The sequence below is a fragment of the Pseudorca crassidens genome, chromosome 19, assembly GCF_039906515.1.
Source record: "Pseudorca crassidens isolate mPseCra1 chromosome 19, mPseCra1.hap1, whole genome shotgun sequence".
NCBI classification, from domain to species: domain Eukaryota; kingdom Metazoa; phylum Chordata; class Mammalia; order Artiodactyla; family Delphinidae; genus Pseudorca; species Pseudorca crassidens.
In genome coordinates this window covers 62,471,914-62,488,431 of record NC_090314.1, presented here as the reverse complement: position 1 = coordinate 62,488,431, position 16,518 = coordinate 62,471,914, and the positions used below count along the sequence as shown (strand labels likewise).

At 55.7% G+C, this 16,518-nt stretch overlaps 2 protein-coding genes across 11 annotated transcripts in view; one reads left to right on the top strand and one right to left on the bottom strand.

Moving 5' to 3' along the window:
* Positions 1–4,836, top strand: part of ARSG (arylsulfatase G) — a 120,348-nt gene extending 115,512 nt beyond the window's left edge. For all 7 annotated transcript variants that reach the window (XM_067717677.1, XM_067717679.1, XM_067717681.1 and 4 more), the window contains one exon: positions 2,807–4,836. In XM_067717677.1, the coding sequence (XP_067573778.1) occupies positions 2,807–3,081 (275 nt within the window). In that variant the 3' untranslated portion in view covers positions 3,082–4,836. The remainder of the gene's footprint in view (positions 1–2,806) is intronic.
* The window catches only part of WIPI1 (WD repeat domain, phosphoinositide interacting 1), a 38,892-nt gene that overhangs the window by 5,366 nt on the left and 17,008 nt on the right, over positions 1–16,518 (bottom strand). The window contains exons 7-14 of one of the 4 annotated variants that reach the window (XM_067717684.1): positions 15,960–16,030; positions 14,728–14,835; positions 9,098–9,262; positions 8,197–8,304; positions 7,491–7,609; positions 6,966–7,066; positions 5,152–5,327; positions 3,779–4,280 (exon numbers count right to left, since the gene is read on the bottom strand). In XM_067717684.1, the coding sequence (XP_067573785.1) occupies positions 4,277–4,280; positions 5,152–5,327; positions 6,966–7,066; positions 7,491–7,609; positions 8,197–8,304; positions 9,098–9,262; positions 14,728–14,835; positions 15,960–16,030 (852 nt within the window). In that variant the 3' untranslated portion in view covers positions 3,779–4,276. Of the gene's footprint in view, positions 1–3,778; positions 4,281–4,806; positions 5,328–6,965; positions 7,067–7,490; positions 7,610–8,196; positions 8,305–9,097; positions 9,263–14,727; positions 14,836–15,959; positions 16,031–16,518 lie in introns of those variants that run through there. The other 3 variants (XM_067717685.1, XM_067717683.1, XM_067717686.1) reach the window with 3 other exon arrangements.

Here is a 16,518-nt window from a genome sequence, read left to right as displayed (position 1 = left end):
CTACTAGGTGTGTCGTGGGGTCTCGTTATTTAATTTGCAACTACTGATGACGTACAGCATTGAGCACCCTTTCGTATGCTTCTCTGCTAACTGTGTATCTTCTTTGCTGAGGTGTCTGTTCAGGTTCTCATTCTCATCATCCTGATTGTTGAGATTTAAGAGCTCTTTGTGCATTTCGGATAACAGCCCTTTATCAGATGTGCCTTGTGAGAATATTTTCTTCGAGTCGTGGCTTGACTTCTTGTTCTCTCGACAGGGTGTTTCTCAGGGTCTCTGAGCTTCCTTGATCTGCGGTTTGGTGTCTGACATGAATTTGGAGGAAACCTCAGGCATTATAGTTGCATAGATTTCTTCTATTCCTTTCACGCATTCTTCTCTTTCTAGTGTTCCCGTTACACTTTTTGTAGTTTCCTCACAGTTCTTGGATATTCTGCTCTGCGTTTTGCAGATTTTTTTCCCTCTTTGCTTTTCAACTTTGGAAGCTTCTTTTGAGATATCCTCAAGCTCAGAGATTCTGTCCTCAGCCGTGGAATCTACGAACGAGCCCATCAAAGGCATTCTTATTCTTATTTCTGTCACAGTGCTTTTGATCACTGGCGTTTATTTTTTTCTTTTTTCTTAGGATTTTCATCTAAAAGAGGACTCCCACCCCCATGGGGTTTTTAACTCTTAAACTCATCTACACTGAGCCTCCCGCCATTTGTTCACCATAGTTCGGGATTTCCTACCAGGGCACTGGTTCCCAGAGGTGTCCGCTTGTGGGTTTCCGCTCTGGTATGTTGTGCTTCTCTGTATTCTCACCTGTCTGTCTCCAGTTCGGGGGGCAGAGGTTTGCCCTGTGACCTCACTTCTCTGATGGATCTCAGAAGTCATTGACTTTGTAGTTTGTTCAGCTTTTTACTAGTTAGGATGGAGGGCTGACTTCCAGAGCTCCAAATGCTGGACCAGAGACTAGAAGTTTCCTATTGAGTGGTTTTTAAGAACTGGATGTTGTGTGTGATGCACTGTAGAGATTCTGACTTTCAGTCTGAGGGGTGTTGACTCTGGTTCTCACGGGCAGTTAATTGCTGCCTAATCCCCTCAGACTTGAGGAGGCTTGATTTTATGCTCTGTCAGAACTGGGCTCTGTTGGATTTTATCCTTAATCTTGGGTAAACGCCTTCATTCCGGGATACAGCCTTTACTCCTAGCATGAACCTTTTGGGACTTCAGTGGAAAATATGAAGTGTTGATCAAGCCTTTCTAACTTAACAGAATTCACACTCTAAATTCTGCCTTCCCTGCACTGGGTAGCACGGAAGTGCGTGCTGAGCTCTTCAGACTTGTAGCTGTTGCTAGAATCTGTGCATGCCCAGTTCAGGGGTCAGCCAGGGTTCTGAAGGGAGTTTATCTGCAGATTTGAAGCCTTCCCCTCTCCAGCTCTCTCCTTCCCAGGACTTTGCCCACCAATCTGCATCTGTGGTGGCAGCTCTGAACTCTGTTCCCTGACACCTCAAGCCAAAGCGACCACAGCCCCCTCCTGGGGCTTTAGCTGCTCCACGCTGCTCTGACTGGGTGGGTAGGGGGGTGTCCCCAGGGGAAAACACTTAAACACAGACCCCACCCCGTGCGGCCTCCTGCTTTCAAAAATCAAGTTCCTTTCTGCCTGCATGGACGATTTTCTGGTGCCTTCAATTGGTTGTTTTTTTCTGTATGTTGCCTAGAACTTAAAATTGTCATCTATGGGAGGATGAGTTTTATGTGAGCTACTTCATTATTCCCTTAAGCGGAAGCCTTTAATTTTTATAAGAGGAGTCAGTCCCCACCTTCGCCTGACTGATTGCCAAAGCTCGCGTCACCTCTGTTTATTGGCAAAGAAGAGCCAACTTCACCTCCAAACACTAGGCAACGGCTCTTCCTCTTCGTTGGACAAACTGAAATCCACCCCAGGAGGAGCAGCATCAATGGGGCCTTCCTGAAGGCTGCGCGATCTACCCATCCTTCCCTCTCAGTGGTTCACACTTTACGTTTCTGTTCACATCGGCCCAGAGTGAAAGCTGCGTCCTCCCGTGGTGTGACTGTGGCTCCTTCGTGGAGATTTGCTTTTACTGAGTTGCACTTGGGCTTCAGGCCCTCAGCTTGTAGCGGAGGGTGGGATAGAAAGTTGTCAGCTGGACCGGCCTCATCGCACAGCTGTGCTTTTCATAAGGATGCTGTCGAGTGTTCCATCCTGTGGGAGGAGCCGGTGGAAAAAATTCTCTCACACCTCAGGGCTCTGCTTCCCCGAGTGGCTGGTAAATGTCTACCTTGTTCATGTTTCCCCGCTAAGGACACCAGAGGCAAAGGAAGTGTTCAGGATTGCCTGTGTGTCCCAGGGCTGTCCTCTGCCTGAATTCCTTTTGTTGGTATAATTATATTGTGTTCATTCCTGTCAGAAGCCCTAACTACTTTTTGTACGGAAAAGGGGGCAAAAAGAAAAAGTCATCTGAATCATTAACGCCAAGGAGGCTGCCGTCGCTCCGAACGTTTCCGTCACCCGTCCTCGGGCAGATTCTGACTCAGACAAGAAACTGAACTGCAGCCCGAAGTGAAACGACTTCCCTGGCCTCCCTGCCTGATTTGCCGAACTGAGTGTCCTGTGGACTCAAGACATCAATTTTCAAAAGACACATCACATGTACTCCCAGAGGGTAGAGGGGAAAGATACTTGAGTCACTGTCTTAGTGGCAGGGAGAGCAGTCACTGGAACACTGGAGTCCTGGTATGTTTGCACTCCCTTGTAATCCGGTGCTGGGCTTGACGGGGTCTCTGTTGTCACCCGCTCCAGGTGGGGCCAGAGCCTGCGACGGCAGCGTCGGCCCCGAGCGGCACCACGAGCCTCCCCTCATCTTTAACCTGGATGACGATGTCGCAGAAGCCGTGCCTCTGGACCGGGGCAGTGCCGAGTACCAGCGGGTGCTGCCCGAGGTCAGAGCGGCTCTCTCGGAGGTCCTTGAAGACATTGCCGGCGACAACACCTCCCGAGCCGATTACAGTCAGGACCCTTCTGTGACCCCCTGCTGTAATCCCCACCAAACCGCCTGCCGCTGCCAGGCCGCGTGACGGAAACACGGGAAGCGAGACGGGCGGGTTCACATCCCGACTGCGGTTTTGCCCACTTCGCAGTGACGTGTGCTTTAAAAATAAGGCTCAGAAGTCTGTTCTGAAGCCACCACTCCACGTCCCCCGCTGTCCCTTCCGCGTGCCGGCTTGAGGGCATGCCGAGCCCGAGCTGTAAGAAAAGGCACCTGGGCTGTGGAGTCAGGAGTCAGGCCAGGTCCCAGCCCCAGCTTTGAACCTGGGCAGTTGTTTAACCTGACTCGCAAGCTGATCTTGAGGAGGAGACAGGTGGTGCATGCAGGTGCCTGCCTGGCGCGCGGCGTGACGCCTGCTCGCTCGATATGTTCTAGTTGCCTTTTCTTATGCACCCGGTTTTGCTGGTCATTTGAACAGAGGCTCCTCCCGGCCGGCATCTAGAGCAGCACCTCCATCTTTCACAGGCGCACAATCACCTGGGAGCCTGTGACCTTGCGGACTCTGACCAGGTGGGCTGGGGGGCCCGAGGCGCTCCGTGTCCGGGAAGCTCCCCAGGGGGCTGCAGACCTGACAAGGTAAGAGCTGCTTCCGGGCGGCGGAAGCCCGCAGCCCTGCCCACCGACCACCACCCCGTGCGGCAGGTCAAGCGGCTGTATGTAAAGATTTTAGGGGTGCTTCCTGCTCTCAGAAACCACAAAGAAGTAAAGTTTTAAAGCCTCAAAAGTGCGTTGCCATGGTTTTATTATCAGTGTCCTAAATGGGACTGAAAGGTCATAAATGATTTATTCCAATCACTGCACAAACCTTTTGCCTGGCTAAAATAGCCTCTCTATGTCGCATATACAAGAAATACAGTTCAGAGAGATTCTCCGGTAAGTACGTTTTTACGCAGCATACGCTCTCGAAAGGATGCTCTCTGTAATATCAAATTAGAGTTATAGACCAAGATGGTTCGTCCATGTGGACGCTCTGGCTGGGACGCACTTTCAACAACGGTAGGATGTGGGTTCGCAGCAGCTCCCGCACCCACCGGCCACCGGGGCTGAGACGAGCCTGCTGGGCAGCAAACCGCGTCCCGGGTTCCTGACCCCCCATTCTGCTCACACAACCGCATGCCTTGCATCCACCTTCCTGGTCGTCTCCAAAACCGCCTGACAGAGGGGCGGTCCTGCCGTTCACCATGACTGCTTCGTTTTGCCCTTCTGATCGCCGCGGCACAAGATTATCTACCGAAATCAAAACAGAACGGCCTTACTCTTTCCGGGAAGGGGCTGACGGGCCGGCTGCACGGTCAGCAGACCTGTGCCCACGCGGGGTCGGCGGGGGCAGGCTGGGCCCGGCAGAGCTTTGCCGCCTGTCTGTCCACAGGCCGACCCTCACGTGTGGTCACGGAAGAGTCACCCGTCTTCTTTAGGTGTAGACGAGGTGGCAGTTTCAGAAAATACTTTTCGTAAAAATGTATGTGTGTATTGATGTGTATATGGGTTGCTTTTTTTTTTTTTTTTAAGGCTCATCTTACTTGTAAACACAGACTGCTAAATCACCATGAAAAGGTCAGTAAACACCCTTGGTCCCAAGAGCAAGACGAATGTCAGAATATATGCAAACCTGTCAAGCTGGCTTGTTACCGAAACCAAAGCTACTCTCTTCCTGAATACAGCATCTTTCTAAGGGACCAGAAAGGATCAATCCTCTTTTCCCTCATTGTGCTTGGAGCAAAGTCAATCATAAGGAGATGAGAGGGCTCATACCCAGGTTACTGTCAGTATATTTAAAAAAGAAGACCAGCAGTGATGACCCAGCGAGCCCCTCAGGAGATTATCTGAGCAAACCTAGGCTCGTGTCCGGGAGAAGCTGAGACCCCAAGATCCGTCAGGATCCCGGAAGGTGTTAAGGCATGTGGGTAGAGAGGAGGATTCTGGACAGATGTTTGCAACAGGCATGACCGTTCAGAACAGAGACAGAGAGAGGAAGCTGTTTAGCATCTCCGGTGGACTATCACTGCCAATGAGGACATGACTAATATGGTCCCTCTTGCAAGAACATCCCAGGGGCACTCAGGCCCCGATCCTTGTGCACTGAGATGCAGAAGCCCACCTGCTACCCCATCGCTCTGCCTGCAGGCATGAGGGCAGGGCTGGGGTCTGATGGTCTCCGAGACCCCTACCACCGGCTCCGCACACGGGGGCTGCTCCGAAATTGCTAGGGCCTAGCGACCGTTCTGGGGAAGCTCGTTCAGGGATCGGCACTCTCACTGGCAGGAAGCCTTCCTTCTACATAAATAAAAATCGACGCAGTTTAAACCAACTTCCACTCGTTTGGTCCTTACGAGGGAGACAGGACGAATGGCTTGTACCAGGCTTCCTGGCACCGAATAAGCAAACAGGCCTTTCATTTTAGTGCTATAGTTCTTAAGCGTCTCCAATTTTTTTTTTTTAACTCCAAATGATCTGCATGGTGTACGTATTATTTGATACAGGTTTTCTTTAGCAAGGGATCACCTTCTGAATGCCGATATCCAAATTCTGTAAATGTAAGAGGTTTCGAGGTCTACTCTGATTACAGTTAAGTATCTAATAATCTAATCTTTTATAGCAGTCACAGACTTTTACCAAAATTGCTGATTCCATTAGATTCCACATGTATACCCACTGCATCTGACCTGCTCTGGTTCCCGGAAGATACAACTTCAGATAAATGACCACCAACTTTTGTGGGGGACAGAAAAGCTCCCGCTATAGCGAGTAGGGGCAGGAGAACCCAAGAGCAAAACAACTGGTCCCTTGGGAGGGGTCTACTGGGAGACGTTTTTAAACGTGTAATTAGTATTTTTAAGAATGACTGCTTTCCACCCCTAAGATGTAAACTTGACTGGTTGGCACTGTATTTGACAATCTGTCTATTAAAAGCCAGAAAGGCCAATCTCAAGCTGCAACCCACAGAGCCTTCCGGGAAGTCAGGAACACGGCCCTGCAGTCCTGCACGAAGGGCCCTACGGCAGCTCTTGTTTTTGTTTTACTGGACTTACTAGATTGTCCTATGGACCTCTGCAAGAGAGAGCCAGACCCGCACTCCACCCTTTGGCAAATGGAATCCACCTGACCCAAAATCATGACCAAGAGAAAACAATGCAGCCCAAGATCTATGCCCAATGGCTACTTCTCTCTGCTTCCAGGAGGGACAGTCAGCTGACTCTCCAAGCCTTGGCCTAAACACTGCTTTCATCTTGAAACGACTTCAAGTGGACCGTCTGGGCGGTTTTCTGACTGAAGCTCATAAGAGGGGGTCTCTATGTTGCTCTGAACGGAAGCTTGAAGAACCAGAACCCGGGGGACAAGCTTCTCTTCACCCCAGGATGCTGAGAGGAGCCATGCCCAGCACCCAGCTAAGCCTGGGCCCTCGCTGCCAGGACGGCTGAAGCAGGATGCTGGGGAGGTGCCCGGCTAGAGGTGCCCGGGGGGCTTCCCACCGCCGCTCCGCTCTCCGAGTGGCTGTTAACGCATAGGGGTCAGTCCTGTCAGAGCCGGAGGAGGGCGAGGGCCCAGCCCTGTCAGAGCACCACCTTTAGCATCACAAGGGCGGCAACATTCTGCTCAGAGCATCTCGGGAGCCTCAGGAAAAGAGGAGCTTAGACGGACCGGTTTCTCCCTGTGAGCAGCAGAGGGTGCTAAGGAAGCAGTAAAGGCGCCCGGGCCTCCGAACGCGGGGAGGCCGCCACGGCTCCCTGGGCAAGCGCGCGGTTACCCTGACACTGTCAGGTGGGCTAGTCTGTGGGGTCTGAGGCTTCCCGGGTGTTAGAGGAGGATTAGTTGTGACAAACGAGACAACAGGGAAAGGACTCCGCCCGTGCACAGGTGAGGGTTCTGTCTAAGCACACGGATTGGATGCTCTTAAGGGTGCCCAATGCTCACAGGGGGGAACTCATTCTCATCATCAAGACACACTGGTCCCGTCGCAAACTCGTGTTCGGGGATGACCTCTCCTCGGAGCGCCCCGCCATCCTCAGAATAACCTGGAAACCAACAGTGAGACGTGAGAGAAGCCATGGGGTCTGTTCCTAGGCCGCAACCCCTGGGCCGGGCCTCAGCACAGCGAGCGTCCGGGGACCCGCGGGACGGACTGTGCTCCCCACGAATGCAAACCCTCAGTGTTTACGGCCCGAAGCCCCTGGGCGGCTGGTCTCCTCCACCCGCCCGCCCCCAGCTCCTCCAGCTTTCCACCTGATTACAAACCGTCCAGGAGGCAACGCGTTCCCACTACTCGTTAGGGAGGCGGCCGCTGGGGGCTCTGCCGGCCCTGATCCGGGACCCGCGTTTAAGGCTACGCCCAGGGCCGCGTCTGGCGGAGACACGTGGTTCAGGGGGAGTGGTCTGTCCACAGGCAGCGGTGACGGGAGAAGAGGGCCGCTGTCACACAGGTCCCCCGTGCCCGCTCACCTGGCACCGTGGAGGCTGCAGAAGGGCTTGGTCTGGCCACAGTTGCTGCGTAAGACTGAGGTAAGGAAGCTCTGAGGTCGTTTTCTTTATTCTCATCGGCAGTTCCTGAGCCAAGCAAGCTGACGTGGGGGGAAGGAAGAGACAAGAAGGTCCCCTCACGCCCAGGGCCCTTGCAAAAGGCAAAGCACCAGAAGCCCGTGCTGGGCCCCTGGGGTTCAAGGCCTGCCAGGTCAGCGTGGGCCAGCGTGACCTTCACCTGCCGATCACGGGAGTTCTCATCTCTGGCGTTTAGTAAACCGAGATCAGTCCTGTGCTCCTCCTGGCACGCGCAGGCAAGGGCACCCGGGAGCCCCAGGTGACGGGGCAGTGGCAGCTCGGGGCATCCTGTCCGCAGCAGGAGGTTGCCCTGCCCTTGGCCACAGAGGTCAGGAGAACGTCTCAATTCAGTTCGGTACACGGCTCGGAGTGCCTGTTATGTCTGAGGGACCCCAGGAAGAGGAGGGCCCAGCAGGGAGACCCCATTTTGCATGTCATTGAGCCCTACGTGAGCCCAGCGCCAAGCAGGGCCCCTCTGGCTCTGCCCCTGGGCCCGCCCCTGAAGGAGGAAGGGAAGCAAGAGCGCTGAGGCTGGGCGCCGTCGGGGCTGAGGGGCACACGACACAGGCGGCCCTTGAAAGGCCGGCTTTCTGAACACCGGTCTCCCCACCTGTGGGTCTTGATTAGGACGCAGTCTCCTCCGTCCTGAGGGTCCAAGCTGTAGATGTAAAGGTGTCCACTGGACGATGCCACCAGGAGCCTCGGTAGCTTCTGGATCCTAAGGGCCAAGAAGACATGTGCTGGGATGGCAACGCACGTGGGCGGCAGATCCGCTTCCAGGGACGAAACGCCCCCCCCCCCCCGGGGGACATCACCAGCGCCTTGTCCCGACATCCATGAACCCGCAGCCCGCTGACCCCAGAGTCTGGGTTTCTGGTGACTTTCTTGCGTGTGTCCTAGTGATCTACCTTGAGGATGACTTCTTGTCTTTGACCATGATTGTGTGGGTGAGACAAAAGGATATGCATACACCCTGCTGCTCTGTGAGGTTCCCCTGCCAACAAAAGCGTCCGCCTACCTGCCTTATGTGTGTCTCTGCCTTTAACAGTGGAAGGAAGGAGGCAGGTGCAAAACTGGCCCCCATCTTTGCTGGCTAGTTTTACAAAATTTTTCAAATGTTTGGCTTTAATAAACACTTTTTAATGTCTTAGATAAAACACCTGTCGACCCCATAGGTATCTGGACCGAGACTTTGGAACTAGAGCCTTTTTACATAATTCCGTAAAAATGGGAACTGTCTTCAAGACAGTGTCACTGGAATGAGAAGGTTAAAATTCCCATGCCAGCTTCCAGCTCAGCTTCTCAGCCCCCGGAGAAAGGGTCCCGCCGGACGGGAAAGTGGCTGGCCGGCCACGGGGTGCCGAGGGTCCTGACCCTACGTGCCCTTCTTGGCTCCCTTCTCTTGCCTTTCTTTTAAACCTGTGCGTGTGTGTCTGGGGCAAGTAAACCTGTGCTTTGGGGAAGCAAATCTGTAATGGTTTGTGCCTGGTGAGGGGGGGCGCTGCACGTACGTAGAGAGGGTGCAGATGTTCCTGTGCCCAGAGAAGCCCAGGCGCCCGGTGGCAAAGGCCCTGTCCTGGTTCATCATGTCGGACACCTGGGTGGGGAGGTAGTTGGTCGCAGCCATGAGCATCTTTCCCATGTAGCTGGTCCAGGTCGAGGGCTCCTCTGGCTGGCTGGGGAGCAAAAGGCACAGGCGAGGGTGAGGCCAAGCCCTTCTGCAGCCTCCACGGTGCCAGGTGAAGGTGAGGATGTTGGAGGCCTGGCAGCCGTCCAACATCCCCGGCCGACGCTGGGAGCCGTGCTCACCGCAGCGGGAAGGGACTGTGCCCGGGCATGACGTTCCACCCACCCGAACGCTCGGGACGTGCCATTCTGGCCGTACCCAGAGGGCGTCAAGGGCTCGTGTGTCCTTCGGAAGAGCCATTGCACGGCCGTTAAGAGGTTCCCAGTGTGACGGCCCTCCTGCATTAAGCAAGCTGAATCTATCAGCCTGATTTCTAGGTTCCTGGAAGGGGGCTGGGCAGAGAGTGAGTTGGAATCAGTCCCTGGGCTCTGTAACCTAAGCCCAGGCCTGTTCTGGGCTCACCGAAGAAAAGAACAGGCCGATCTCAGCGTCAAGGCCTCCCAGCCAGACTGCGTGGGAAGCAAACCTCCGGGCAAGATGCTTGGACAGGTGTTTGGTTACAGCCCTCGAGCCACCCGGGTGGGTGCTGGCAATGCACAAAGGTCGGGGGAATTCAAAAGGACCTGGTGTGCCCCCTGCAGTCCCCACGCCGCATCCTGGGGTCTCTGGCAGACAAGGGGGGACGGCTGTGTGGTGAGACGCGGGTGGGCAGGGTGGACACTCGCCTCTGCGCCGAGCAGCCCGGCGAGGACCAGGGTGGCCGCATGCGCCCCAGGCACCCCGGCCGAGAGGCCGCTTGTCCGGGGGATGCATCCTGGTGAGGGACACGGCCCGCGGCTCCGAAGCCCTGGGGTTTATTCCCCCCTGTCACCGCCTGGACAAACCTCCCTGGGTCTCGAGGTTCTCGTCTGGAGGCGACGGGCGCTTCCAGGCTCCCGCCGTCCCCCTAACATCCTGAGCATCGTGGGACACACCTGCGCGGCTCGCCCTGGCGCGCTGCACTAAGGGTGGGGCGTCACCGAGGGGTACCAGCCACACCCAGGTCCTGCATCCGAGGCGGGGCGCAGCACAGATGTAAAAGGGAGGACGCGTGGGCGCTCCAGACAGGGTGCCCGGGACAGGGCCCAGGCCGGGGCGACTCCAAGACCACAGAGGAGGGAGGGGCGGAGGGCGTTCCTCCACCCCTCATATCCCATTGTCCTCACTGGGGACCACGGAGACAATCACGGTCCCCTGCCCGTGAGAACTAAAGCGGCGGCACAGCATAGGGGCTGGCGCCCGGCGAGTGCTGTCTCATAAGAGGGCGTCTCCGGGGCTGGTGGGACTGAAGAGGCTTGGTCGCTGGGCTAGGCCCCGAGGCAGGTCTGTCTCCGAGCGGGGTGAGGGGGCAGGAGGGGGGCCCATCAGATGCTCTGGACAAGCATCTGAGAGTCAGGGCCACGCTGGGCCGGCCCAGGGGGCAGAGGCAGGGAGGCCTCAGCTCAGGCAAGGTGCGACGAGAAAAGCCTCGACATCGTACGGCACTTGTTCTCTTTCTGACTTATTTCGCTTAGTCTGACAATCTGTAGGAATCGAAACTGCGACACAGATGAACTCATCTACAACACAGAAACAGACTCCCAGACACAGAGAAGAGACTGGCGGTTGCCAAGGGCGGGGGAGGGCGAGGGAGGGAGTGGGAGTGGGGGTGAGCAGATGCAAACTCTGTATACGGGATGGAGAAACAGCAAGGCCGACTGTAGAGCACAGGGAACTGCATTCCACATCCTGGGATAAACCAGAAGGGAAAAGAGTATGAGAAAGTGTGTGTGTGTGTGTGTGTGTGTGTGTGTGTGTGTGTGTGTGTTTAACTGAATCACTGTGCTGTACAGCAGACATTAACACAGCATGGTAAATCAACTCTGCTTCGGGACTTCCCCGGTAGTCCAGTGGTAAAGAATCTGCCTTCCAGTGCAGCAGACGCGGGTTCGATCCCTGGTCGGGGAACTAAGATCCCACATGTCGCGGGGCAACGAAGCCCACATGCCACAAATTACAGAGCCCCTGTGTTCTGGAGCCTGCGCACCGCAACGAAAGATCCTGCGTGCCGCAACTAAGACCCGATGCAGCCAAAAATCAAAAAAACAAACAAAAAAACACTATACTTCAACACGTATTTGATATCTCTATAGTGACTGAGAAAACAATAATGCAGATTAAATCTTTAAGTGTGTTGTATCCGTATCCATTACGTTGTGAATGCCAAAGACAAAGGAATATTCCTCTAGTTGTTTGGGAAAAGGGAGGGAGGGAAGGAAGGAAGGAAGGAAGGCCTCGAACGCCAGGCTGGAGGACCTGGGACCTTACTCCTGAGGGCAAAGGGGAATAAAGGTGTCTGAGGACGGAGGGGCATGTTCCAACGATTAGTCCAGCAAGAAGATGTGTGATGGTCAGAAGAGGCTACAAGGAGGGAGACCAAGGAAGGGAGGCCCGGTTCAGGGCGGTGGCCAGAGAGGTGGGACGGAGGCAGAGGCAGAGTCATCTCGTGCTGTACGAGTTACCGCTTCACGGACGGGGTGGGCTGGGGGGACGTGGAGAGTGACGGGAAGGTGTGTTCCTGGTGACCTGAGACGGACAGAAGCAGGTGAGCCTGGAGGCGGAACTGAGCCCAAGTGGCCACTTCCCACCTTAAGCACCAATAAGAGACTCGGATGGAGATGCGACCAAGGCAGCGGCGTGGGGTCCCCGGATCCTGGGACCTGGGGGTGGCAGGGCGCCCGGATGGTTCTGCTGCCCACGGGGGCCCGAACCCAGCACGACTGACGACGGATTAAAGCTCCGGCAGAGAGCGGGTCCTACGGTGTAGAGGCTGTCCGAGAAGGGATAGAAACGTCCAGAAGACAGATGACATCTATTTAAAAGCTTAGAGGGCAAGCAGCATGCTTTGGGGCACGCACACACGGGAGCGGGTGCTGGAAGGGTTCCAGGCACGTGAGCAGCGCGGAGGGGCAGCATCTAGTGTTTCACAGCCCTGCGGGGCCAAGGTTCAGAGGGCGTGAGAGCAGCCCCTGGCCGGCAGCCGGAGCCAGGGTCTCACAGTCACTGGGTGCCCCGGGAGGGAGGGAGCTCCAGACGGTGTGGGACAGAGGCCGGCACCGTGTCACACACACACAGGCACACACACACACACAGACACACACACACACAGACACACAGACACACACACTGACACACACAACGGAGGCTGGGTTCTGTATCTCCCTGAGCGGGTAGAAGGGGTGGAAGTCCCACTCTGGGGGAGGAGCCTGTCTCTCCTGGTACCAGGCGAGGCCCAGCAGAGGACACCATGCTTGGGACACGGATTTGAGCTGTCGCTGGCGGTGCCGCCTGGCGGGTGTGAGACGCGGCGCTTTCACGTGGACCCTGACTTTGGAGACGGAGGCTGGCTCCAGGCGAGACGCTGAACTCCTCTGAACCCGTTCCCTTCCTTCTGGAAGCGCGTGGGCAACCAGGGGCCGGAGAGTGTCGGGAGGCTCCACGGACCGAGAAGCACGGGACCCGGACAAGCGGCCGTGCTGCCGAGGCCACCGCCGCTTTCTGAGTGTCCCTGAGCTAATCGCTAACACTTCATGTTTCCATTTCCTATAGCGATCCTAGGGGGAGGTGTCAGGAGACACGCGGTGTCTGAAGGCCCCCTAGGAAGGTGTGAGCCGTGTCCTGGGCTGTGCAGGGCAGGGTCTGGGCCCCAGGGGCAGGCTGGGTGACATGACACTGCCACGGCCGAGGCCTGCGTGGAGGAGACCCTTCACTGCTTTCCCGGGAGAAACAGGGGCTGCACACCTGTGCACCTGCACTGGTGCCCACACGACAGCGGGCGGAGTCCCTAGGAGGGGCCCCAGGGTGCCACGGCCTGGTCCCCGGAGCCTGTGCCAGGGAGGAGACCGCAGCCCCGTGACTGTGTCATGTCGTACGGCCCAGGTGGCTGTCGAGGGGGTATGATCCAGACGGCTTTAGCCAATCGCATGGGCCTTAAGAGCAGGGGGCTTTGCCCAGCCAGAGGCAGGAGGGAGATTCAGAGAAATCAGGAGCTTGAGAAGGAATCGGCGCGACCTTGCTGGTTTGAAGGCCGCGTGAGGAGGGACGGGGATCTGGGGGCCATCGCGGGGGCAGGGGCTTCGCTGCTGCAGCACGAGGGCCTGCATTCCTGCCAGCGACCAGGACGGGGACGGCTCTGAGCTCAGGCAGACAGCGGGCAACGCCTGCACTGCAGCCTCGCGACCCTGAGTGCAGACCGAGCCCTGCCACCCCCGGGCCGCCCACCCTGACTGGCAGTGCCATGGGGCCGTGAACGTGTGCTGCTTTACGCCATGAAGTTTGTGATGATCTATTGCAGCAGCAACAGGAAACATGCGCACACCCCTGGCTGCAGTCCAGCACACGCTGTCGACCCCGCTCCGCTCCTCTCACGGGCACAGCAGCGGCCCTGGAAGGATCTGCCAGGCCCTCAGTGCTGGGGGTGACGAATACACACAGACCCCAGAGACGCTGCGGGGTCAGCTCCAGACCACAGCGATGAAGCATGTCGCACACGTGCGTATAAAAGTGATGTCTACACTACCCTGCAGTCTAGTAAGCACGCAGGGGCGTGATGTCTAAAAAACAACATGCGGGACTTCTCTGGTGGCCCGGTGGTTAGGACTCCGTTCTTCCATCGCAGGGGGCATGGGCTCCTGCATGCCTCAGAGCACGGCCAGAAAACAAAGTACAGTACTTGCAGCCAGGTTACGGAGATTCATATCTGAGCCCCGTCTCAAATAAACTCCATTTGATTAAAAAAAAATGTGCATACCGTAATTCTGAACATCACGTGAGCCTTCAGTGAGTTGTAATCTTTTTGCAATGGTAACATCAAAGGTCACTGATCACAGGTCACCATGACAAATAGAATCATCATGAAAAAGCTTGAAAAATGTTGAGGATGATCAAAACGTGACCCGGGGCGCGAAGCGAGCAAAGGCTCTGGGGAAAACGGCACCGACGGACTTGCTCGAGGCAGGGCTGCCACAAACCTTCAGTTTGTGAAAAACGCAGAATCCGCGAAGCACAACCAAGCTCGAAGCAACAGCACGAGGTCGGCCTGTGCGTCACGGCACTTGTAGCGAGCGAGCAAACGCGCTCGAGGGTTTACTCCGTGCCCGGCACTACGCTGCGTGCTTGCAGTCCGGGCACTCACCACAGGCCGAAGATGCATATACGACCATTAATATTTTAGGTTTGGCGGACGAGGAAACAGAAGTTTAGACAGATTAGATCACGTGCCCGAGGTCTCGCCGCTCACACGGGGCAGAGCCGGGCTGCAAACTCAGGAGGGCGACCCCAGCTCACATCACCTAGTCTTTGCTGACACTCGCTCCCCGCTTGGTGGGGACAGAACAAGTAAAGCCAAGTCCGTGGCGTTGACAGAGAGAAGTCATGTGCGCCGGCCGGACAACCAGGATCTGACTCTTTTAGTGTAACGAGCATTTCGTGTCCTACCTGTTGGCGAGGTGCTCCAGCTTGAAGATGTGCACGGTCTCCGTGTTGCTCGAAGCACAGAGGAGTTGCGAGTCCATACTGAAAGCCAGAGAGCTGATCGTCACGTACCTGCAAACACAGCCACACAGGGACGGGTGAGCCTGGGGAATGAGGGTAACAGCCTGAGAGTACAAAAATCAGCTTCACATATATATGTAAGAAAACCTAAATGTATCGCGAAGAGTTTGAGCACAGGCAGACCTCGTTTTATTGGGCTTCGCTTTATGATGCTTCGCAGATACTGCGATTTTTTTTATAAGCTGAAGGTTTGTGGCAGCCCTGCCTCGAGCAAGTCCGTCGGTGCCGTTTTCCCCAAAGCCTTTGCTCGCTTCGCGCCCCCGGTCACGTTTTGATCATCCTCAACATTTTTCAAGCTTTTTCATGATGATTCTATTTGTCGTGGTGACCTGTGACCAGTGACCTTTGGTGTGATGACTGCAAACAGTTACGACTCGCTGAAGGATCGGGTGATGGTCAGCACTGTTTAGCAATGAAGCATTTTTAAATTAAGGCATAGGCACTTTTGTTTAGACTCATGCCATCATTGCACACTTAACAGCCTGCAGGACAGTGTAAACGTCACTTTCGCAGGTACGAGGAAACCAAGAAATGTGCGTGACGCGCTTTATTGCGATACTGGCTTTACTGCGGTGGTCTGGGATGGAACCCACACTCTCTCCAAGGTCTGCCTGTGTTTTCTAAAATCCCTTCAACACTGTATCATTCATACTTGGAAATTAACATCGGAAAGAGTCACACTGGGTCGCTTCTCAGGTGAGAAGAAACCAGGCATCGCCCCTTCCCGTCACGCTGGAAGTCTTCCGTCTGTGAGCCCTACAGCGGATAGGACCAAGACCATCACACTTTTCTATTCCGCGGGAGGAGGGTCAGCAGTTACTTTTGGGCCACGACTCCCTCGCCTGTCTCATTTCTCCGCGACGGGCCGCCCTTGGGCGCGTCGAGAAAGGGCTCCCCAGGCTGGAGGCCCAGGTCACAAAGCCCTCTCAGCTCTCAGGTGTTCTGAGTGCTCAGCGGGGCCTCTAGTCAGTCACCTGAGAAAGGACCATCATCCCTCCTCCCGGGCAGGGCGAAGGGCGCACACAGCCCCTCGTCCTCTCCCCGGACGGCTGCCAGCCGTCCACTGCAGGACCCATGTGCGTACTCTACAGTGTGTTTTTACGATGAGCACAGACCTTTTCATGCCTCTCCGAAACTCATAGAGCTTTTGCCCATCGGGAACCGAGAACACCCGGATGACAGTGCCCTGGAAGAGAAAGCAGGTAGGCGTTTCTACCGTGCACAGCTTCACGCAGACACGTCCCTTTAGAGACGAGCTTGTTAGATTGGTTTTGAGCATCTGTCTCAGGAGAGGAAGCACGGAGGGCTGTGCACGGAGGCTTTTCTGTATGTGTGCTGTATAAACCATTCTTGGAAGGTGAGTTGAACAGCCTCCGTCTCCCGGCCCCTCCCCCCCAGCCCAAGGCGCTGGCGCGCTCGTTCAGTCTGCTGTGGCCCCCTCAGATATTCAATCTCTGCCCGTCAAAAATACACCTGTTTCTCGTGGCATCTGAAATTCACCTCGGTCACCCTCCCTGGTTATTCCAGACAGAAGATGTCAGCCTCTCCTGCTGAACAGCCAAGCATTTTGTTTCTACTGTGTTTACGGAACGTGGCATCTCTCCGTATCTGTGATGATGGGCACGCACGTTTCTTAATCAGACCACAAGGTTCTGGGCAAAGCGGCTTGTGTCC